The sequence below is a fragment of the Jaculus jaculus genome, chromosome 9 (assembly GCF_020740685.1).
Source record: "Jaculus jaculus isolate mJacJac1 chromosome 9, mJacJac1.mat.Y.cur, whole genome shotgun sequence".
Classification (NCBI taxonomy): domain Eukaryota; kingdom Metazoa; phylum Chordata; class Mammalia; order Rodentia; family Dipodidae; genus Jaculus; species Jaculus jaculus.
The window spans coordinates 138,036,902-138,060,659 of NC_059110.1; the positions used below are offsets into that span (position 1 = coordinate 138,036,902).

The 23,758-nt window shown below is 45.1% G+C and overlaps 1 protein-coding gene across 3 annotated transcripts in view; it reads right to left on the bottom strand.

Annotated features, from left to right (window-relative positions):
* Positions 1–23,758, bottom strand: part of Ccdc57 (coiled-coil domain containing 57) — a 192,680-nt gene that overhangs the window by 100,087 nt on the left and 68,835 nt on the right. For all 3 annotated transcript variants that reach the window (XM_045158322.1, XM_045158321.1, XM_045158323.1), the window contains 4 exons: positions 11,834–11,996; positions 11,017–11,151; positions 1,709–1,922; positions 997–1,149 (listed from right to left, as the gene is read on the bottom strand). In XM_045158322.1, coding sequence (XP_045014257.1) covers positions 997–1,149; positions 1,709–1,922; positions 11,017–11,151; positions 11,834–11,996 — 665 coding nt within the window. The remainder of the gene's footprint in view (positions 1–996; positions 1,150–1,708; positions 1,923–11,016; positions 11,152–11,833; positions 11,997–23,758) is intronic.

Sequence of the window (23,758 nt, forward strand, 5' to 3'; positions counted from 1 at the left end):
GCCTTGGGGGAAAAAATGTTTGAAGGCAGGCATAGTGGCGCACGTCTTTAATCACAGTGCTCGGGAGGCAAAGGTAGGAAGATTACTGTGAGCCTCAACCTGGACTAGAGTGAAACCCTACCTCAAAAAAACAAACATTTAGACAAAGAACAAAAACCTCAGAAGATTCTGGAAGGTGAGAGAAGATAGCACTAGAGTCAGCAACAAGGTCCTAGGGGATGACCCATATAAGCTGTCCTTCCCTACATCTTGGCTTGGGTGCTAGGGGAATGTACTCTGCACCCCAGAAACACTACTGAACTTTGCTAAAAAAAAAAAAAAAAGAAAGAAAAGGCCCAAAGGTGGGCCTGTTCTCTGGAGACACAGGACCAGAGCAAAACTTACCCTCTGCGAGAGCCCTGAGGGGTCAGTGGGAAGCAATAGTCTCAATCTAGGACTTGGCCACAGGTATTTCCCAGAACCTTGGGGCCTCTGAGGGCCATGAGTGGGCAGCAGGATCTGTTTGAACCTGGTCTAGGGTATTTCACTATGACAGTTTACATAGATGATTCCAAAGGACCCAGGGAAAGACGTTAACTCTAATATACATGGAAGTACAAATTAGCACCATAACATGATGGGTCTCACAGTCCCTAGAGTGGCTAGACCAGAAGACAGCTATCCAAGTTGGCAGGCTTTCCCAAAAATTATGAGGGACAATGTGGCACAAGATCTGTTTAAACCTTACACACTTAATGTCAAAAGAAGCTAGACAAATGCACATGGGCCACATAATTCCATTTAGGTGAGAACGAGAATCTCCAACCTCTAGGTGAGCATCAGTTGGCAGCTAACACTGGAGGAAGTGAGGAGCCTGCTGAAAATAGTATGATGGCTGATGGCAGGAAACACCTCCAGCTGTGCATTGCATTTGTAGGACTTCCCCAAGGGTTAGACATCAATTTTCAGAAGTGCTTCCTAGAACAAAGCATGTAACCTAGGAGCCAGGGTCCTCACCAAATGGCTCCGTAGAGCTGTGGGCAGTAGGGTGCAAATCAGCAGGGGCCGAGGACGTCTTCAAGGGCTCTGCCATGCCTTCTAGCTGTTCTTCTAGGGCTTTAAGTTTATACTTTAGGTTTTGCACTTCTGCTTCCAGAGCCAGCACGTAATCTGCCAAAAACACCAGGGAACACATGCACTAGAATGTTGTGACACCTTGTGCTTGCTCCCATGAAAGAGCTCACAGGTTCTCCTGTGCCCTGTCTTCACCCTCATGGCCTCACTTCCCAGCCCCACCGCCATGGTCTCCAGGAAGGCCTTAGCAATCAGGAGAAGAAAGTTTCTGCCTCTGCCCTATGGCTGGATCCCTCAGAAGCAGTCATGGTGCCCAAGTGGAGGGTGCCATCTCAACTCCACCCCAGGACACTCCTCCTGAGGAAGGCTTGGCCCAGGGCTTTGCCACCAGCACCACACCCTGCCCAGTCTGACTGTTCACCAGATGTGTCATTTGAACTTTCCCCTTCTTCCACGTGACCAAGAGAAACACTGTGCAATATGAAACTTAGGGTCAGCTCTTGGAGGAAACGAAGATGCCAGGCATTGATTGTACTGATTCGTTAGAGGTGGTGTTAATCAGATTGAAATGCAGGAAGCCTGCCTGTAGGTCCTTTCCCACCCTGTCCTCATCTTTCCACATCTCCACTCTTCCGTCCTTTCTCTCCCTACTCACCAGGAGGGGCTGCATCTCCTCCAGCCTTGGGATCAAGGTTCACATTTGAGCACTCTCCTGACTGCGTGGGAGGAAGGAGACCACTCAGCATTTCCATCTCTCTCCTCATCTGTGAGACAGCTTTTCGCAGACTTGTGTTCTGCTCCTGTAGCTGCTGGATCTCAATGGATGGAAAATTCTTACTCATTTCTCCTTCATGCTGCTGTGGGAGTACCTGCCAACCACACACCAAAGGTTATGGTTATGGTTATGAGAGTGTGATCCCATCTTGAAAAACAAAAATAACACTGTTTCTGATAATTTTTTTTATTTTTATTTTTCGAGGTAGGTTCTCACTGTAGCTCAGGCTGACCTGGAATTCACTATGTAGTCTTAGGGTGGACTCGAACTCACAGTGATCCTACCTCTGCCTCCCAAGTGCTATGATTACAGGCATGCACCATCACACTCAGCTTCTGAAGAATTTTTATGCCATAAGAAATATTTATGGAAGAATTTAAAGAAAAAGAACTCCAGTTCTAGACATTTCTATCACATCCTCTAAGGCACTCAGGAACCACTGCAGAAGAGGTTGCAGAAAGAATCTAAGAACCAAAGGACAGGGAGAACTGCTTACAATACTGTCATCCAAACACAAAGTGTCCTTTGATATTCATGATCTCACAGTGGCTAACACTACCTATACAAGACCTACATGATAGGAGGGAAGAAATGATGATATCATGGGATATATTTTATAATCATGGAAAATGTTAATAAAAAGTAAAAACAAAAAAACCTGTAAGCCAAAATAAGCCCTATCTTCGCATGTGCTGCTGTTGGCCAGGTGTTTTGTCCCAATAATGACAAGTTAACTGTCACAACGCTGGTGGTAAATTTCCATAGGCAGCAGCAGTTCCTACATAGGACTAATCGTTAGCCTAGAAAAGGGACTTGCTCCATTATTTGAAGAATTTGATAAAAGCTCGGGAAGAATGTTCACCTGGCAGTGGGTTGGATGGGTACCTTGGCTGCATTGTGATACACGATTCCAAAAGCCCAGCCACCTTGTTTTGTTTGTTTTGTTGTGTTTATTTGTTTGTTTCCACTCTAAGCCAGACTAACCTGAAACTCCTCTGTAGTTCAAAGCTGGCCCTGCATTCACAGTAATCCTCCTGCCTCTGCCCCAGCCCAGCAGTCTTTAGACCGCATTAATACTTTTACCTGTGTGCTCAAGAAAAGCCCGCTCTTCCACCTTATGCTGAAGAACATATAGATATAGCGGGAGGCAGATCGCATTCCTGAGTGAGCGCCCTTCTTGTTTAACGAGCTCTGTCCCACCTATTTCAGCTGCCCTGGTGCTAGAGCAGGCCCTCAGCGGGACTGGGATCTCTCCCCTGGGGCAGAACCCGCACCACACACTGACCCACTGGAGTCTGTACGTGCTCCCTGCTCTACAATACGCCCAGCTCTGCGAGAACGAATGCCACAGACCCTCTGTGAAGAATAAAGACTCTTCAAATGGGAAAGTGTGAGGGTGGGGAGGGAGGGAATTACCATGGGATATATTTTGTAATCATGGAAAATGTTAATAAAAATTAAAAAAAAATAGAAGAGAGATTAGTTGGAAAGAAGAAGGGATTTAGTGGAAAGGGATTTGGAAGAGGGAAAAGGGAAGTGGTGGGAGGAGATTATGATCATGTTATATTGTCTATATTCCCAGAAGTTGTCAATAAAATCAAGAAACTCCAGTTCTCTCAAACTTTGCCCTACTCAACCTCCAATTATAAGCCCAACTGGCCCCCCACCAAGTGCTCAACCAACTCTTTTTTTGTTTGTTTGCTTGACAGAGAAAGAAGCAGATAGAGAATGGATGTGCCAGGGCCTCCAGCCACCACAAACTCCAGATGCATATGCCACCTTGTGCATCTGGGGAATCAAGCCTTGAACCGGGGTCCTTAGGCTTCATAGGCAAGCACTTAACTGCTAAGCCATCTCTCCAGCCCATCCACTGTCTTATTCTATGTGAAGAAGCTGCCTCAGCTCCCTCCATAATGAAAAGGTACGGCTCCACAAGGGTGAGAGGATCTGGACTGCCTCTGGCCTGGGTCTGCTTGATTTCACACTGTTTTGCTAGCTATGGCTTTTTAAGTTGCTTTAAAGGGTGCTACTTTCACTTCCAGAACCAAACCTTCTCTTCACCTGGACTCTACTTGCCAATGCTTTTCTCTGGTCAGACTTCCAGCCAGCCCCACCTCCTTAGCACTTATGATCTGAACAGGAGAGAGATGCCTGAGTTTTATGTAACACCCAGTCTCTCTTTTCTCTTCCCATTCTCTCCTTGGTGATGGACAGCACAGGACAGGAAGTCTGGGGAGAGCCTCTGGGTGGGCTGCTCCCTTTCCCTGTGCCTTCCCATGTGTGAAATAGGGATGACAAAATAAGACACCAGTGGGAGTAGGACTGGTCAGCTCTAAGTACCATCTCATACCTGACACCCAACCCTCATCAAGGAACTGGCTCAGCAGTTAAGATGTTTTCCAGTAAAGCCTAACAACCTGGATTTAGTTTCCCAGTACCCACATAAAGCCAGACGCACAAAGTGGCGCATACATCTGAAGTATGTTTCTAGTGGCTAGACGCCCTGGAATGACCATTCTCTCTCACTGTCTCTCCTCTGTCTCTGCTTGCAAATAAAAATATTTTTTAAAGATTAATTTTTATTTGTTAGAGATGGTGGGGATAAGGCCTCTAGCCACTACAAATGAACTCTGGACACATGGGCCACCATGTGCATCTGGCTTACATGGGACCTGGAGAATTGAATTTGGGTCCTTAGACTTTGCAGGCATGCGCCTTAACTGCTAAGCTATCTCTCCAGCCCAAATAAGATATATATTTTTTAATTTTCAAGCAGAGAGGGGGGGGAAGAGAAAATGCCACTGCAAACTCCAGATGCATGTGCCCCCGTGTACATCTGGCTTATGTGGGTACTGGGGAATTGAACCTGGGTCCTTTGGCTGTGCAGGCAAGTGCCTTAACTGTTAAGCCACCTCCCTAGCCCAGCAAATAATTTTTTTTTTTTAAAAAGAAGCCGCTTCTAGTATAACTGTCCTCTACGGTAACATCTCTGTAGTATGACTGTCCTCTGAGGTGACAACTCTCTAGTATGACTATCCTCTGAGGTGATGTCTCTGTAGTATGGTTCTCTGAGGTGACATCTCTGTAGCACCAGGGCTGTCCTCTGATCCACCCCCAAAGTTCTAGCATCACAGGTGCTGGTTGGAATCTGTGAGATGCATGTGGCAATAGCCAGTCCCAGTCAGCTAAGGAAGCTCTATGTGAACTTAGTGCCTAGCTCCTATCACCCCTATTTCACACAGGGTCCTGTCCACAGTCCAGAGGCAGCTATTCCTAGTGGGACTGTAAGAGGGCCACTAGGTAGTATTTTCTGGGCCAACTTCTGCAGCTCACTGGTAGGGACGACCCCACAGCTCTCACAGTTCAATTCAGAACTGACTTTTTGAGGAGGGCTTCTCTCCACCAAGACCTGGTCATGAGGCTAGTCACCCAGGTTCATGTCTATGATAGTTTCTGGGGACTGTTGGGCCCTTAGCCAGGTCCTTTGTCCAAGATGCTCTTCAGGGAGTAGGTGGAGTATGCACTGTTCCAGAGTCCAGGACCCACTTCTAAGGCTCACTGTTTACTTAACAAAGAAACCAGCCAACTGATAGGCCTCTATGACCTGCTTAAGCTGGTACTTGGAGACAAACATCTTTTGATTTTCCACTTAGGGAAAAAGTTCAACAGGAAAACTTGAAGTGGGAAACATTTTTTTCCTCTGTCATCTGTCCATAGAAGGAGTCCTGTGGGGTGGGGGAGGGGTGGCATCTCATATATAACCATGTAATGGCCACTGCTGTGTACCCCCAAGGCTTATGGAGTGAGGAGACCTTGGGCATCAATGAATGTTACTTCCAACCTGCCTCACGTCTCCTTGGAATTGAAAACTGCCCTACTCAGGGCCTGAGTTTGACCACCACTGTTAGGGTGTACCCCCCAGGACTTCCTGCCTCATAGGTCCAAGTGGGTTCTAGAGACTGGTTTTTTTTTTTTTTAATGGAAACTCATTTTATTGATGCCCAGGAGTGTTTTGAAACTAGTAATTTAATACACAGAAAGTATGACAACACATTCTGTTTCTGAGCACTGGGATGGGGCCAGAAACAGAGCGTAGGTTATGTCATCCAACTCCATATTTCTCAGTCCCAGCATATTCACCATATATTCTTGAGACTTACCAGGAAAAATCGACAGAGGGACAGGAGAAATGGCTTATCAATTAAGGCACTTGCCTATGAAACCTAAAGACCCAAGTTCAATTTCCCACTACCCACATAAGCCAGATATACAAGGTGGCACATGCAATGGGAGTTCATTTGCAGAGGCTACAGACCCTAGCATGCCCATTCTCTCTATGTGCATCTTTCTCTCTAATAAACAAATAACATAAAATATTTTTAAAAACACACAGAATTTGTTCTGTTAGAGTTGGTTTTCATCAATATACTAAGGATATTCTTTACTAGCTAACAAGGAGAGTATGGAAGGTTTTGTTTTGTTTTGTTTTGTTTTGTTTTTTAAATGCAGGGTCTCTCTCTAACCCAGGCTGATCTGGAACTCACTCTGTAGTTCCAGACTGGCCTTGAATTTGTGGTGATCCTCCTACCTCTGCCTCCTGAGTGCTGGGATCAAAGGCGTGTGCCACCAAGCCTGTTGTTTTGATAAGCTTACCTGCAGATTCTGCCATGGGCCAAGTTTGAGGACCACAGAGAAACGTGTTTGCCTGGCAGCCTAGATACCACCTTGTGCTGCTTTAGCTCTCAGCACCAGCTGCTTACATAGAACCACTAGGAAAGCACAAGTCACTCCCAGCATGGACATGAGGTTGTGCTGACCACAGCTTAGCTGCCAAGATCCCTAAGTGAGCTAAGAACTTGGCTTTCTCCTAGGGGCTGACATCTGGGTCAGAGGGGAAAGGCAAACCTGATCCAGTGCCCTCTGTTACCCCAGAAAACTGGTGAGTGACTTTCCACAAAGGGGTTAATGGACCCTTGAATACATCCCTGATACTGAAAAGTTAAAACAGGGGTTAGTCATGAGCCCTGGGGGTGTAACGTCTGCGTTGTCTGGCTAAATGTATATACTATGCTTATCAAACTGCCCAGTAAGCACTTCTCTTAATGTTCATACCCTTGTATTAATGCTACTCTCACTTTTGGTAGAAAATCTTCTTTTCAGATGGCAGTGAGCTTGAGACAACTCAGAAGGTATCATGGTGATGGAAAGCAATGACTGCAGTGCTCAGTACTGCAATATCTCTATCACACCTTCCAAGGCTCAGGCTCTATTGTGGAAGAGGTGGCAGAAAGAACATAAGAGCCAAAGGAAGGGTAGGATGCCATACAACATGCTCCCTCCAGACACAAACTGGCCTGGATATCCATGGCCTCACAGTGCCTGACACTACCTGCACAAGACCATCATAAGAGAAGGAAAAGATCATGACATCAAAATTAAAAGACAGAATGATTGAGATGGGGAGGGGGTATGATGGAGAATGGAGTTTCAAAGGGGAAAGTGCGGGGAGGGGAGGGTATTGCCATGGGGTATTTTTTAAAATATTTTTTTGTTCATTTTCATTTATTTATTTGAAAGTGACAGAGAGAGAGGGAGAGAAAGAGACAGATAGAGAGGGAATGGACGCGCCAGGGCTTCCAGCCCCTGCAAACGAACTCCAGACACGTGTGCCCCCTTGTGCATCTTGCTAACGTGGGTCCTGGGGAAACGAGCCTCAAACTGGGGTCTTTAGGCTTCACAGGCAAGCACTTAACCGCTAAGCCATCTCTCCAGCCCTACATGGGGTATTTTTTATAATCATGGAAATTAATAAAAATTTGGAAGAACAAAAAGAATAGGGGCCACAAAGGTAGAAGGAGGGCTAATAAAAATCTAAGAGGAGGGCTGGAGAGATGGCTTAGTGGTTAAGCGCTTGCCTGTGAAGCCTAAGGGACCCGGTTTGAAGCTCAATTCCCCAGGACCCACATTAGCCAGATGCAGAAGGGGGCACACACATCTGGAGTTCGTTTGCAGTGGCTGGAGGCCCTGGCATGCCCATTCTCCCTCTCTCTATCTGCCTCTTTCCCTCTGTCTGTTGCTCTCAAATAAATAAAAACAAATTTAAAAAAAAATCTAAGAGAATATAAATAAGTCATATGGACAATGGAACACTCAGAAGACATAGATTGCTACTACAAAATTTTCAGTGCCAGGGATGGGATACCTTCCAGTGAGTTGTTGGCCAGAGAGGTCTCTGATGCCCCCAAAACATTATAGGCCATTGCTGAGGCCCTTGGTTTCCCACCAGGAATAGATGGTAAGACCATATTGCTAAAGATTCCACATACTTGGGCTCCAAGGCCACTGGGAAATTTTGCTGGAACTGAGCTGATTACTTCCTCCATGTAGACCAGCTGGCAGAAAGCTGGAAGAAGCCATTCTGCATGCAGTTTAATGTGAGAAAGAGAAATCACCAGTGAAGATAGTCAACAGTGGACACTGCAAGCCTTATATTTGGCCAGCCAGGCCAAATGAGCCAATGGGTGCAATAGTGGCATGTTTGTTACAGGGGAAACCAATTTCCCTCTAATTGGACTAGAGGGCTGCTCCATGGGAAGGAATACATTCCTGATACTGAAAACTTAAAACAGAGGTAGTCATGAGCCCTAGGGGTGTAATGTCTGCTGTTGTCTGGCTAAATGTATACACTATGCTTATCAAACTGCCCAGTAAACACTTCTTTTAATGTTCATACCCTTGTATTAATGCTATCTCACTTTTGGTAGAGAGTCTTCTCTTTTCAGATGGCAGTGACCTTGGGACAACTAGGAAGGTATTATGGTGATGGTAAGAAATGACCGCAGTGCTCAGTACTCTAATATCTCTATCACACCTTTCAAGGCTCAGGGTCTATTGTGGAAGAGGTGGAAGAAAGAATGTAAGAGCCAAAGGAAGGGTAGGACTCCATACAACATGCTCCCTCCAGACACAAAATGGCCTGGATATCCATGGCCTCACAGTGCCTGACACTACCTGCACAAGACCATCATAAGAGGAGGAAAAGATCATGACATCAAAATAAGAGAGACTGATTGAGATGGGGAGAGGATAAGATGGAGAATGGAGTTTCAAAGGGGAAAGTGGGGGGAGGGAGGGTATTACCATGGGATTTTTATTTAAAAAATTATTTTTATTTATTTATTTGAGAGTGACAGACAGAGAGGAGGAGGAGAGAGAGATTGAGAGAGAGAGAGAGATTGAGAGAGAGAGAATGGGTACACCAGGGCTTCCATTCACTGCAAATGAACTCCAGACAAGTGCGCCCCCTTGTGCATCTGGCTAAAGTGGGTCCTGGGGGAATCAAGCCTTGAACCGGGGTCCTTAGGCTTCACAAGTAAGCACTTAACTGCTAAGCCATCTCTCCAGCCCACCATGGGATATTTTTTATAATCATGGAATTTGTTAATAAAAATTTGAAATATTAAAAAAATCTAAGAGAATATAAATAAATCATATAGAAACCTACTTTTTTGGACAATGGTACACACAGGAGCCATAGATTTTTACTAGAAAATTTTCAGTGCCAGCGATGGGATACCTTCCAATGAGTTGTTGGACAGGGAGGTCCCTGATGCCCCCAAAGCATTACAGGTCATTGCCAAGGCCCTTGGTTTCCCACCAGGAATAGATGGTAAAACTCTATTGCTGAAGACCCCCATACTTAGGCTGCAAGGTCACTGAGAAATCCTGTTAGAACTAAGCTGAAAACCTCCCTATTTAGACCAGCTGACAGAAAGTTGGGGATAGCCATGTTGTATGCAGTTCAATGTGAGAGAAAAATCACCAGTGAAGATATTCAACAGTGGACACTGCACACCTTAGATTTGGCCAGCCAGTCCAAATAAGCCAACAGATGCAATAGTGGCACATCTGTTAAGGGGGAAACCAACTGCCCTCTAATTTGACCAGAGGCCCACTCCATGGGAGGGAGTATATCCCTGATACTGAAAACCTACAACAGGGGTAGTCATGAGCCCTAGGGGTGTAACGTCTGCTGGTGTCTGGCTAAAGGTATATAGTATGCTTATCAAACTGCCCAGTAAGCACTTCTCCTAATGTTCATATCCAACACCCATATATTAATGCTACTCTCACTTTTGGTTAGAGAACCTTCTCTTTTCAGATGGCAATGACCTTGGGATGACTCAGAAGGCATCATGGTGCTAGAAAGAAGTGACATAGGAGTGCTCAGCAATGCAATAACTCCATCACACCTTCCAAGGCTCAGGGTCTATTGTGGTAGAGGTGGCAGAAAGAATGTAAGAGCCAAAGGAAAAGTAGGACTCCTTACAACATGATCCTCCTGATACAAAATGGCCTGGATATCCATGACCTCACAGTGCCTGACACTACCCACACAAACCATCATAATAGGAGGAAAAGTTGATTGAGAGGGGGAGGGTATATGATGGAGAGTGGAGTTTCAAAGGGGAATATAGGGGGAGGGAGGGAATTACTACAGGATATTGTTTACAATTATGGAAGTTATCAAAAAAATAGTAAAGGCAAATCAACACCATTTTCAGACCTGGGACCATGCCACTCTTTCATTTTCTAGCCTGGGGCTGTCCCCAATCTTCTGGCTCACTTGGAACTCCTTTGCCTGGAGACCTAGCTCTTCAGTTGCTATCACACCCACCTCCAAGAGTCAGTGAATTGGAAAATGTTATGGTCTAGGGAGATAATGACACAACTTGAGTATTTGACTGTCTGGCCTCCAGTGTCCCTTCCAAATACAACCATGGCTCACTGGATAGTTCTAAGGAAAAGACATAGCAGTGATTGGACTCTGACATTTGGTGTCAAGTCACATCTGGGATAGTTTTCAGTGCTGGGGATGAAACCCTGGACTGAATTCATACTAGGTATGTGCTCTACCACTGAGTACAGCCCAGTCCCCAGGCAAATTCAGATGTGGGTTTTTAGAGCTTTCAAATGCTAAAGACACAAAGAATTCTCTGTATATTGCTGTCTGCACTTTAACTCTAAAAGGCTTGGCATTAGGGCTTCTGCTTGCCCTTTTTGGTGCAGCTATCATTAAGGAGCAGGACTAAGAAGTCCTGAGCCAGCCTGGTACACTAGCTGCTGGATCTCCTAGGCAGCTGAGGAGTGGGGGTTCTCCAAGTCAGTGTGTATGTGAGGGTGCTTACCTGTGCCTCCTGTCCAGGGAGGAGCCCATGCATCCGCAATGTTTCCACAGCCTGATCTCGCTCCAAAGCCACAGTCTTCAGCACTACCTCCTGCTCATGCAGTGCTCGCTCAGTCTCCATAAGCTTAGCAGAAACCTGGGGAAACATTCATCTTTTGATCATGGGCAATGCTATTAGTGTACATAGAGCAGCCTCCCTCCTGCTTTAGAAGCAGCCAGCAGGAGCAGTTAAGCTACCACACGTATGGAGCACTGAGGCACTCCCTTCAGTGGTGGGGCAGGAGTCAGATGAGCTTACTGTCGTCCTGCCTCTTCCTCTGCCTTTCCAGTAGCTGGGATTACAGACCTGCCTTATGATACTGGCCAGGTAGGATCTCATTCTATCACAGGATGACCTGGAATTCACTATGTAGTCTCAGGTTGGCCTCAAACTCAAGGTGATCCTCCTACTTCTGCCTTCCTCCCAAGTGCTAAGATTGAAGGCATGCATCGCTACGCCCGGCTTACTGTGACTTTTTGAGAGAGAATTAGCATACCAGGGCTTCTAACCATTACAATCAAACTCCAGACACATGAGCCATCTTGTGTATCTGGTTTACGTGGGTTCTGGGGACTTGAACCTGGGTCCTCAGGCTTTGCAGGCCAAGTGCCTCAACCACTAAGCCATCTCTTTAGGTCCTTACTATGACTTCTGTTGCTATAAATCAGATGGCATTTGAGCTGTAGTGTTTTTAAAGTTAAGGAATAATATGGTGAAGAGCCAAACCCATCTTGCTCCAGCACTGCAAATGCTATATACCCTGCAGCGTCCAACACACCTGGGCCCTGGCATTGGTCAGGCTCTGGATCAAAGCCTCTGACTTCTGAATCTGATCTCGTTCAATATCATCACAACGGCGCTGCCAGTCCAGGCCCAGCTGTACCTGGTCACGTTCCAGGCTCCGTTCTCTTTCCACTGCCAGGGACAGTTGCTGTTTATACCTACAGACAGGTAACAATGCCCCACATTAACATTCATGATATCTCTTCCAAGAGCAAAAGTGAATCACAGGGAAAGGAGCCCACATGTTCTTCCCATGTCTAGCTTAGCCTGTGTTGAAGGATGTGTAGGGAGCAGGTATTGCAATCATGACCTGGAGGAGAAACAGCACCTGTGGACAGGTGAGCATGGTGGGCAGACACCAAAGTTCATCAAACGCTGGAGAAAATCCAGTGCCTCTGGACATGGTGGTGCATGCCTTTAATGCCAGCACTCAGAGGCAGAGATAGAAGGATTGCTGTGAGGACCTGGAGAGATGGCTTAGTGGTGAAGGTGATTGCCTGTGAAGACTAATAACCTGAGTTTGACTCCCCAGTACCCACATAAGCCAGATGCAAAGGTGATGCATGCACCTGGAGTTCATTTGCAGTGACTGGAGGCCCTGACATGCCCATTCTCTATCTACCTCCTCTCTCTCTACAATAAATAAATAAAATATTAAAAAAAGAAAACGCCGGACATGGTGGTGCACACCTTTAAATTCTAGCACTCAAGAGGCAGAGGTAGGAAGATTGCTGTGAGTTCACAGCAACCCTGAGACTACAGAGTGAGATCCAGGTCAGCCTGAGCTAGAGTGAGACCTTACCTTGGAAAAGCCAAATTAATTAATTAAAAAAAAGAAAACAAGGATTGCTGTGAGCTCAAGGCCAGTCTGAGACTATATACATATTTTGCTATCTTTGTAATTCTGTTTATTAAATGAATTAGTGAGTGGAAGAAAATGTAGTCATTAATCTTTTCTCTAAGGAAATCTGAGCCTTCCTATTATCTGACATATAAAACTTCAGTCAGTCTTAGTATTTTTCTTAGTATTTAACTTAGTATTTATCAGCAATGTTAGTTCCATCTCCTAATGCTTCCTATGATACTACAAATTGCCAGAAAAGAAGCCTATAGGGGAAAAAAAAAAAAGAAAGAGAGCTCTTTCATTGCCTGGATAATACCTTCCTCTATTCCCTATTATGATAAATGGTCTTAAGTTCCAGGTCAGCGGGGCCTACAGTGACAGACTGCTTCAAAAAAAAAAAAAAAAGATGGACTTCCGGCCAAGATGGCGACCGCCTAGCTACACTCCAGATACCAGGGAAAGAAAGATAGATGCAGATCCTAAGGAGAGAGCTGCTCCAACATACCTCAAAAGGGGCCCAACTGAAACTAAGGACAAGTGGTGAAACAAGCAATGGTGATGTTTTCCTGTGAACTGGATACCAGCACAAAGGGGAAGGAGACCAACGCAGAGAAAAATCAACTCCTACCAAATCAGAGAGCCAGAGCCTCAGAGGCCCCCAACACCTCAGCACTGAAGCAGCCCAAAAATGAACCCAACATGGCTCAGGGAAATTTTGCGGAAGAGGGGGCAGAAAGAATGTCAGAGTCACATGTTGGGTCATGATTTGCAGAGACATTTATCATACCAATAACTGGGGGCTAACTCCACAATGCACAACCCATTTACATCAACAAGGAGGGTCCAATGGGAGGGGGTAGATTATAGATGAGCCTAAACAATGGTACTAAACTGCCTGTATTTGCTGAAAAGAAAATTAATAAATTAAATTAAAAAAAAAAAAGAAAATCCAGTGCAATGAAGGAGGTGGCCACACTCAAGACACAGTACCAGTGTATAGGAAGAGGTGTGAAACTGTCAAACTTAAGCCTGAACTACGAAGTCCTCTGAAGAACAGAGGTCTAAGAGACAAAACTGGAGCATGGACTGTGAGGGAGTGTAGGCTAGAGAGGCAGGAGGGGCTCAGAACTCATGCTAGACAGTGGCCTTTGGGCAAAGGCGACAATCTTGAATGCACGGGCATTTAAGAACTTCATGTCACAGGGAGAGAACTGAGAAGGAATCAAACTTTTTTTTTCCTGATTGACAGAACCAATAGGCAAATCATAAGGACATGGGAGACAAGAATACTTTCACCTACCAACATGGCTTATGTGACATTTCAAAGCCCAGCAAAGGCAGGTATATGCTTCAAGTCTACTCGGCTAGCTACTGGAGCAGAACAGATTCCAAAGCCACAAAATAGAGTAAAGGAAATAAATTGTGCAGGAGGTACTCTTCATCCACAATAGAATGAAATGAGAAATCAGTGGCAAATGGTGCCTGGAATCCAACTAATGGGAAATTTGGCAAAATACTTCTTAAAGGGCTGGAGAGATGACTCAGTTGTTAAGGCACTTGTCTGCAAAGCCTAAGAACCTAGGTTTGATTCCCTAGTACCCATGTAAATCCAGATGCACTGACCAGAGAAGAAATCACAAGGGGAATTAGAGAATATTTTAGGTGACTAAATCTGAATTGTGAGATGAAGCTAAGCTATGCTTGGAAGGAAACTTCCAACATTAGCTACATCTGGTAGAAAGAAGAATAGCTCAGAATTAATCACCCCAGCTCCCATATGAGGAGCCATCAGAGCAACAAACCAAAGCCAGAGGAAACAGAACAGAAAAACAATTGAAATAAACTGAGTTCCAAGTAAGATGGGATCATAGTATAGCCACGCCAAGGTAGCCTAGGGAAGAAAATAAGCAAAAAACAGCAAAACACACTCTTCTACAAAAAGGGAAGGTGAGGCTGAAGAAATGGCTTAACGGTTAAGCACTTGCCTGTGAAGCCTAAGGACCCCAGTTTGAGGCTCGATTCCCCAGGATCATGTAAGCCAGATGCACAAGGTGGCTCATGCATCTGGAGTTCATTGCAGTGGCTGGAGGCCCTGGTGTACCCATTCTATCTGCCCCTTTGTCGCTCTCAAATAAATAAAAATAAAAAGGGAAGGTGTATAAGTTATTATCAAACACAGCAGAGAAGCAGGAGACTCAAATGTTTAGAAAGGAGGAAAGTAGCCAGAATCACACCGAGGCGTCCGCACAGAGCTACAGGAGCAGAAGCCAGGTGGAGGGACTTTCCACTCACATCTGCCTCCTTACAAAGTCAAGAAACCTGAAGGAGACAGCAGGGAGCAGCTGGGCAGCAGCTGAAGGAGAGCACAAAAGGGACCAGCTCCAGTTTAACTCCAGGCATCTTGCACAGATTCCCATCTTGCAACTGTTAGGGCTGTAAACCTCCATAAAACTAATTGACCCCTAGCCCCATGGTATCCAGCACAGCAATCAGAACACCAGATCCCTAGCACAACAGAGAAAGATCAAGGTGGGCAGTCAGCATTAGTGAGATTGGAAGCCATCCCAAGAGGTAACAGGGCCTACTTACAAAAAGTACATATACAGGTCTACACTGGAAGTGCTAATCTCTTTTGAGGTCAGGGCAGGTTATGTGTTATATATTCTTGGTTGGCTTTATCATTCTCAAGCTGTATTTTGGGGTTGACTACTGTTGCCTTTGATGGATCCAGACTCATAGGGCCTTTATCTTTTTCTTCTGTCATTATTGGGGGCAGGGTCTGACTCTGTCCCAGACTGACCTGGAACCCAATTCAGACCAGAAAGCTCAACCTCTCCACTGACAGGATTAAGGGTGTGGAGCAGCACACCCTTAGGGACTTTGGCTTTGTTAGATTATCTGTTTGGTCTAATCCCCACTCTTGCATAAATACTCTGTGCTGGTTAGGACTGAATATATATATTGCTCAGTTGAATTTTAGAATTTGCCATAAATTGTTCTACCCAGTATATCAGAATTCTTGAATAGCAGGCAAACTCAACACATAGGTTCATTCCTGCTGTCTTCTTGAAGTATGAGAGCTACACTTGGCACCTTAAACCCCTACCTTGAAGATATATAAAAGTCAGAGCCATGTATGGTGGCACATACCTTTAATCCCAGCACTCGGGAGGCAGAAGTAGGAGGAGTGCCATGAGTTTGAGGCCACCCTGAGACTACATAGTGAATTCCAGGTCAGCCTGGGCTAGAGTGAAACCCTACCTCAAAAAAACAAAAAATTATAAATCCATCAGAAATGACCCCAGTGAGACTGTTTTAGATGAAACATTTAGCAAGGATTTAAAAAAAGAAGAAGGGGGATGGAGAGATGGCTTAGCGGTTACGTGCTTGCCTGTGAAGCCTAAGGACCCCGGTTCAAGGCTCGGTTCCCCAGGTCCCACGTTAGCCAGATGCACAAGGGGGCACACGCGTCTGGAGTTCGTTTGCAGAGGCTGGAAGCCCTGGCGCGCCCATTCTCTCTCTCTCCCTCTATCTGTCTTTCTCTCTGTGTCTGTTGCTCTCAAATTAATTAATTAATTAATTAATTAATTAATTTAAAAAAAAAAAGAAGGGCTGGAGAGATGGCTTAGCGGTGAAGCACTTGCCTGTGAAGCCTAAGGACCCCGGTTCGAGGCTTGGTTCCCCAGGTCCCACGTTAGCCAGATGCACAAGGGGGCACACGCATCTGGAGTTCGTTTGCAGTGGCTGGAAGCCCTGGCGTGCCCATTCTCTCTCTCTGCCTCTATCTGTCTTTCTCTGTGTGTCTGTCGCTCTCAAATAAAAAATTTAAAAAAAATTTTAAAAAAAGTCATGCCGTTGTTGTGCTAGTGGACACATCTTGCCTGACTAGTTTCTAAAAAAGAAGAAATTACTGCCTGTACTTGCAGAATAGAAAACTAATTTTAAAAAAAGAGATTATACACAAAAGAATCAAAGAAGAAAACAAACTACTGAGGGAGAACACAGAAAATGAACTTAATGAAATGAGCTCAGCTGAGCGTGGTGGCGCACGCCTTTAATCCCAGCACTTGGGAGGCAGAGGTAGGAGGATCGCCATGAGTTCGAGGCCACCCTGAGACTACATAGTTAATTCCAGGTCAGCCTGGGCCAGAGTGAGACCCTACCTTGAAAAACCAAAAAATAAAAATAAAAAAAATGAAATGAGCTCAATACAAGACAGGGTTAAAGAAATAGAAATAATGAAAAAAATACCAATCAGAAATATTAGAGGACTTCTGGTTAAGATGGCAGCGTAGGTACCACGCCAAAGCAGCCTGGGGGGAAAAAAGACCAAAAAAACCCCCAGCAAAATACACACTTTTACTAAAAAGTGAGGTGTATAGGAAATTGAAGCAGCAACGGAGAAGTAGAAGAGATCCAGAGCATCCAGAGACGGCACAGACCAGCAAAAGCAGCCCCGGCAGCTCCACCAACCGCGGCAGCGGCACACCAGAAAGCCGCCAGACTTGGCTCCAGCCACAGGAGAAGCCAGGTGCGGGGATTTTCCACTCAAACCGGTGCTCTCCGCAGCTCAGGAAACGTGAAGGGAGAGCGGTAGTGAGCAACAGAGGAGCAGACCACAAGGTAGAAGAACATGGGGAACAGCAAGAGAACCAGAGCAGCTCTGGCTCCCTCCCCACCCCACCACGGACCCGGCCACGCCAACTTGGGCCGACAGCGGGACCCAAGCAGGAGCAGAGTCCGGTAGCGACATCAGCGGCATGGGCACCGGTAACAGAGGCCCCAACAGCCAGTGGCGGCAGACCCAGCAGCAGCTTCAGTGGCAGCAGTGGTGGTGGACCCAGCAGCAGCAGCAGCAGCAGCAGAGGCAGCAGCAGTGGTGGGCCCAAGAGCAGCAGCTTCAGCGGCTGACAGATCCAGCAGAGGCAGCTTTAGCAGCAGCAGTTCCAGCAGTGGGGGTGCTGATCTGCAGGGCCACAGTTGCCAGGCTCGGTTTGCCCCACAGGAAAAGCCAGTGCCCAGCTCCAGAAATCAGAACAGCAGCCCAACAAACAGGAGGCAACTTGACTGAGACCAAAATCATCCAAGGTCATCCCGGGAAAAAATAAACAGAGAGGCATCTGGACTAAATGAGGTCATAGAAGGTATGGACCTAACAGATATATACAAGATATTTCATCCAAAGGCTGCAGAATATACATTCTTTTCAGCAGCACATGGAATATTCTCTAAAATAGACCATGTATTAGGACACAAAGCAAATCTAACAAATTCAGGAAAATTGAAATAATTCCTTGCATTCTGTCTGACCACAATGGAATTAAACTACAAATCAGTAGCAAGAAAGGCTATACAGCATACACAAAATCATGGAAACTAAACAATACACTACTAAATGATGAGTGGGTCAATGAAGAAATCAAGAAGGAAATCAAAAAATTTATAGAGTCAAATGATAATGAGAATACAACATATCAAAATCTCTGGGACACAATGAAGGCAGTTCTAACAGGTAAATTTATAGCCTTGAGTGCCTATATTAAGAAATTAGAAAGGTCGCAAGTAAACGACCTAATGCTTCACCTTAAAGCCTTGGAAAAAGAAGAACAAGGCAAACCAAAAAGCAGTAGGCAAGAAGAAGTATTAAAGATTAGGGCAGAAATTAATGAAATAGAAACAAAAAAAAATCCAAAGAATTAATGAAACAAGGAGTTGGTTCTATGAAAGGATAAACAAGATTGATAAACCCTTAGCAAATCTGACCAAAAGAGAGAGAGAAGAGACACAAATTAATAAAATCAGACATGAAAAAGGTAACATCACAACAGATTCCAGAAAAATTTAAAAAATCATAGGGACATACTATAAAAGCATACATTCCACAAAGTATGAAAATCTGAAAGAAATGGATGATTTCCTTGATTTATATGACCTACCTAAATTAAATCAAAATGAGAGTAATCACTTAAAAAGACCTATAACAAAAATGGAGACCCGAATAGTTATCAATAATCTCCCAACTAAAAAAAAGCCCAGGCCCAGATGGATTCACTGCTGAATTTTACCAGACCTTTAAGGAAGAGCTAATACCATTGCTTCTTAAGCTTTTCCATGAAATAGAAAACGAAGGAATTCTACCAAACTCCTTCTATGAGGCCAGCATCACCCTGATACCAAAACCAGGCAAACATAGAACAAAAAAAGAAAATTACAGACCAATCTCCCTCGTGAACATAGATGCAAGAATTCTCAACAAAGTATTGGCAAACAGAATACACGAAGATATCAGAAAGATCATTCACCCTGACCAAGTAGGCTTTATCCCAGTGATGCAGGGATGGTCCAATATACACAAATCTATAAATGTAATATATTATATAAACGGGTTGAAGGACAAAAATCACATGATCATCTCATTGGATGCAGAAAAAGCATTTGACAAAATCCAACATCCCTTCATGATAAAAGTCCTACAGAGACTGGGAATAGAAGGAACATATCTCAATATAATAAAGGCTATTTATGACAAGCCTACGGCCAACATATTACTAAGTGGGGAAAAACTGGAAGCTTTTCCACTAAAATCAGGAACAAGACAAGGGTGTCCACTGTCCCCACTTTTATTTAATATGGTTTTGGAAGTCTTAGCCATAGCAATAAGGCAAGAGACACACATAAAAGGGATACAAATTGGAAAGGAAGAAATCAAGTTATCATTATTTGCAGATGACATGATTCGATACATAAAGTGCCCTAAAGACTCTACTAGCAAACTGTTAGAGCTGATCAAAACCTACAGCCATGTCGCAGGATACAAAATAAATACACAGAAATCAGTAGCCTTCATATATGCTAACAACAAACACACAGAGGATGAAATCAGAGAATCGGTCCCATGCACAATTGCATCAAAAAAAATAAAGTAGCTTGGAATAAACCTAACCAAGGACGTAAAGAATCTCTACAATGAGAACTTTAAAACACTCAAGCAAGAAATTGCATAAGACACTAGAAAGTGGAGAAACATCCCTTGTTCCTGGATTGGAAGAATCAATATTGTGAAAATGGCAATCTTACCAAAAGCAATCTATACATTTAATGCAATCCCTATGAAAATTCCAAAAGCATTCTTCATGGAAATATAAAAAACAATCCAAAAATTCACTTGGAATCACAAAAAACCTCGAATATGTAAAATAATACTGAGCAACAAAAATAAGGCTGGTGGTATCACCATACTTGATTTTAACCTATACTACAGAGCCATAGTAACAAAAACAACGTGGAACTGGCACAAAAACAGACATGTAGATCAGTGGAACATAATAGAGGACCCAGATGTAAGCCCAAGTTGCTATAGCCACCTGATATTCGATAAAAATGCCAAAAATACTCATTGGAGAAAAGACAGCCTCTTCAGCAAATGGTGTTGGGAAAACTGGATATATATCTGTAGAAGGATGAAAATAGATTCTTCTCTGTCACCATGAACAAGAATTAAGTCCAAATGGATTAAAGACCTTAACAGCAGACCTGAAACTCTGAAAGTGCTAGAGGAAAAAGTAGGGAAACTCTTCAACATATTGGTCTTGGCAAAGACTTTCTGAATACAACCCTGATTGCTCAGGCAATAAAACCACAGATTAATCACTGGGACCTCATGAAATGACAAAGATTTTGCACCGCAAAGGACACTGTGAAAAAAGCCAAGAGGCAACCTACAGAATGGGAAAAAATCTTCACCAGCTATATATCTGATAGAGGATTAATATCTAGGATATACAAAGAACTCAAAAAGTTAAATAATAAGGAATCAAACAAGCCAATCAAAAAATGGGCTATGGAGCTAAATAGAGCATTCTCAAAGGAAGAAATACAAATGGCATATAAGCATCTAAAAACATGTTCTACGTCACTAGACATCAGGGAAATGCAGATTAAAACTACATTGAGATTCTATCTCACTCCTGTCAGATTGGCCACCATCATGAAAACAAATGATCATAAATGTTGGCAGGGATGTAGAAAAAGAGGAACCCTTCTACACTTCTGGTGGGAATGCAATCTGGTCCAGCCATTGTGGAAATCAGTGTGGAGGTTCCTAAAACAGCTAAAGATTGATCTACCATATGACCCAGCTATAGCACTCCTAGGCATATATCCAAAGGAATCATCTCATTTCCTTAGAAGTATGTGCTCTACCATGTTTATTGCTGCTCAATTTATAATAGCTGGGAAATGGAACCAGCCTAGATGTCCCTCAACTGATGAGTGGATAATGAAGATGTGGCACATTTACACAATGGAGTTCTACTCAGCAGTAAAGAAAAATGAAGTTATGAAATTTTCAGAAAAATGGATGGACCTGGAAAGGTTTATGCTAAGTGAGGTAACCCAGGCCCAGAAAGCCAAACGCCACATGTTCTCTCTCATATGTGGATCCTAGCTACAGATAACTGGGCTTCTGTGTGAGAATAAATTTCTGGAGCTGGGCACTTGCTTTTCCTGCAGGGCAAACTGAGCCTGCCAAGTGTGGGCCTGAAGATCAGCACCTCTGCTGCTGGAACTGCTGCTGCTCAAGCTTCCCCTGCTGGGACTGTAGCCACTGCTGCTGAAGGTGTTGCTGCTGGACCCACCGCTACTGCTGCCTCTGCTGCTGCTGTAGCTGCCACTGCTGGAGCCACCACTGCTGCTGAAGCTGCGGCTGCTGTGTCCACTGCTGCTGCTCCCCTGAAGCTGCTGCTGCCGAGTCTGCCGCTGCTGCCACTCCTGGGCCTGCTGCTGCTGGGGCCGCTGTTACCGGTGCTGGAGCCGCTGATGTTGCTGCCGAACTCTGCTCCTGCTTGGGTCTCGCTGTTGGCGTGGCTGGGTCCCGGGTTGCTGTTCTGTTCGCTGGAGCTGGGCTCAGGCGGTGGGGGAGGGGAGGGAGCCGCAGCTGCTCTGGTTCTCTTGCTGCTCCAAGCGTTCTTCTACCTCGCGGTCTGCTCCTCCGTTGCTCGCTGCCACTCTCCCCTCACGTTTCCTGAGTTGCGGAGAGCGCGGTGTGAGGGAAAGCTCCTGCACCTGGCTTTTCCTGTGGCTAGAGCCAAGCCTGGCGGCTTTCTGGTGCGCCGCGGTCGCGGCGGTTGGCCAAGCTGCCAGAGCCGCTTTTCCCGCCTGTGCAGGCTCTGGATGCTCTGGAACTTTTCTACTTCTCTGCTGCCGCTTCAATTTCCTATACACCTCACTTTTTAGTAAAAGTGTGTATTTTGCTGAGTTTTTTTGGTCTTTTTTCCCCCCTAGGCTGCTTTGGCGTGGTACCTACGCCGCCATCTTAACCGGAAGTCTCCGAGAATGAAAATACTTAGTAGCAGAAGCCAGTAAGTTAAAAAGGAGACATAAAGGGAAGAGAAAGGAAGGGAGGAGGGTACTTAATAGGTTGATATTGTATATATGTAAGTACAATGATTGTGATGGGGAAGTAATATGATGGAGGATGGAATTTCAAAGGAGAAAGTGTGGGGGGAGGGAGGGAATTAACATGGGATTTTTTTTATAATCATGGAAAATGCTAATAAAAATTAAATAAATAAATAAAGAAAGAAATATTAGAAATGAAAAACTGAGTAAGTCAAACAGAAAACTCTGTAGAAAGTCTCACAAGTAGAATGGATTGAGGAGAGGACAGAATATCCAAACCAGAAGACCAGGTGGCAGATCTAATACAGTCCAACAAAGAGAAGGACAAACTAATAGGAAGACATGAATGGGAATTTCAAGACATTTGGGACACTATGAAAAGATCAAACATAAGAACTCAGGGCAGACTTCCAGTTAATATGGTGGCATAGGTACCACGCCAAAGCAGCCTAGGGGGGAAAAAGACCAAAAAAACTCAGCAAAATACACACTTACTAAAAAGTGAGGTGTATAGGAAATTGAAGCGGCGGTGGAGAAGTAGAAGAGTTATAGAGCATCCAGAGCCTGCACAGGCGGGAAAAGCGGCTCCGGAAGCTCGGCCAACCGCCACGGCCGCGGCGCAGCAGAAAACCGCCAGACTCGACTCGAGCCGCAGGAAAAGCCAGGTGCGGGATTTTCCCCTCACACCATGCTCTCTGCAACTCGGAAACGTGAGGGGAGAGCGGCAGCGAGCAACGGAGGAGCAGACCGCAAGGTAGAAGAACACGTGGAACAGCGAGACAACCAGACCAGCCGCGGCTCCCTCCCCTCCCCCACTGCCTGAACCCAGCTCCAGCGAACACAGCAGCGGCCCGGGACCCGGCCACGCCAACTTGTTCTGACAACGGGACCCAAGCAGGAGCAGAGTTCGGCAGCAACATCAGCGGCTCCAGCACCGGTACCAGTGGCCCCAGCAGCAGCAGACCCAGGAGCAGCAGCAGCGGCAGATCCCGCAGCAGCAGCTTCAGGGGGAGCAGTGGCGGTGGACAGAGCAGCAGCAGCTTCAGCAGCAGTGGTGGCTCCAGCAGTGGCAGCTACAGCAGCAGCAGAGGCAGCATCGGCGGCTCAGTTTGCCCCGTAGGTAAAGCAAGTGCCCAGCTCCAGAAATCAGAACAGCAGCCCAACGACCCAGGCAGCAACTTGACTGAGACCAAAATCACCCAAGGTAACTGGGATTGCACCAGGGAAGGGTCTCACTTGGCCACAAGCTGACTTGGATCCCTCAACAGACCAGAAATCTAAACTTCTTTGTTGATAGAGGATCTGGTCATTATAATAACTACTCTTGCATACATACTCGGGGCTGTTTTTGATTGAATGTGTACAGTGCTTAGTTAAACTTTAGAATCTACCTGTATTTCATTCCACTCAGCCTGCTTGAATACTCCTATAGCAGGGAAACTCAACTCCTAAGAACATCTTTGTAGATACTCTGAGAGTCTTAAGAGCCACACCTAATACCTTAAGGTCCTACCCTGAAAATATATTACATCAAATCAATTGATACAGCTAAAATACACAGCTAGCTAGAAAATCCAAGCATTAACTTAATCCAAGATGCAAAAATATATACATTATAACACAAGAAACACTAAAAAGCAAGACGATATAAATCCACCTAAAAGTATTAATGCATCA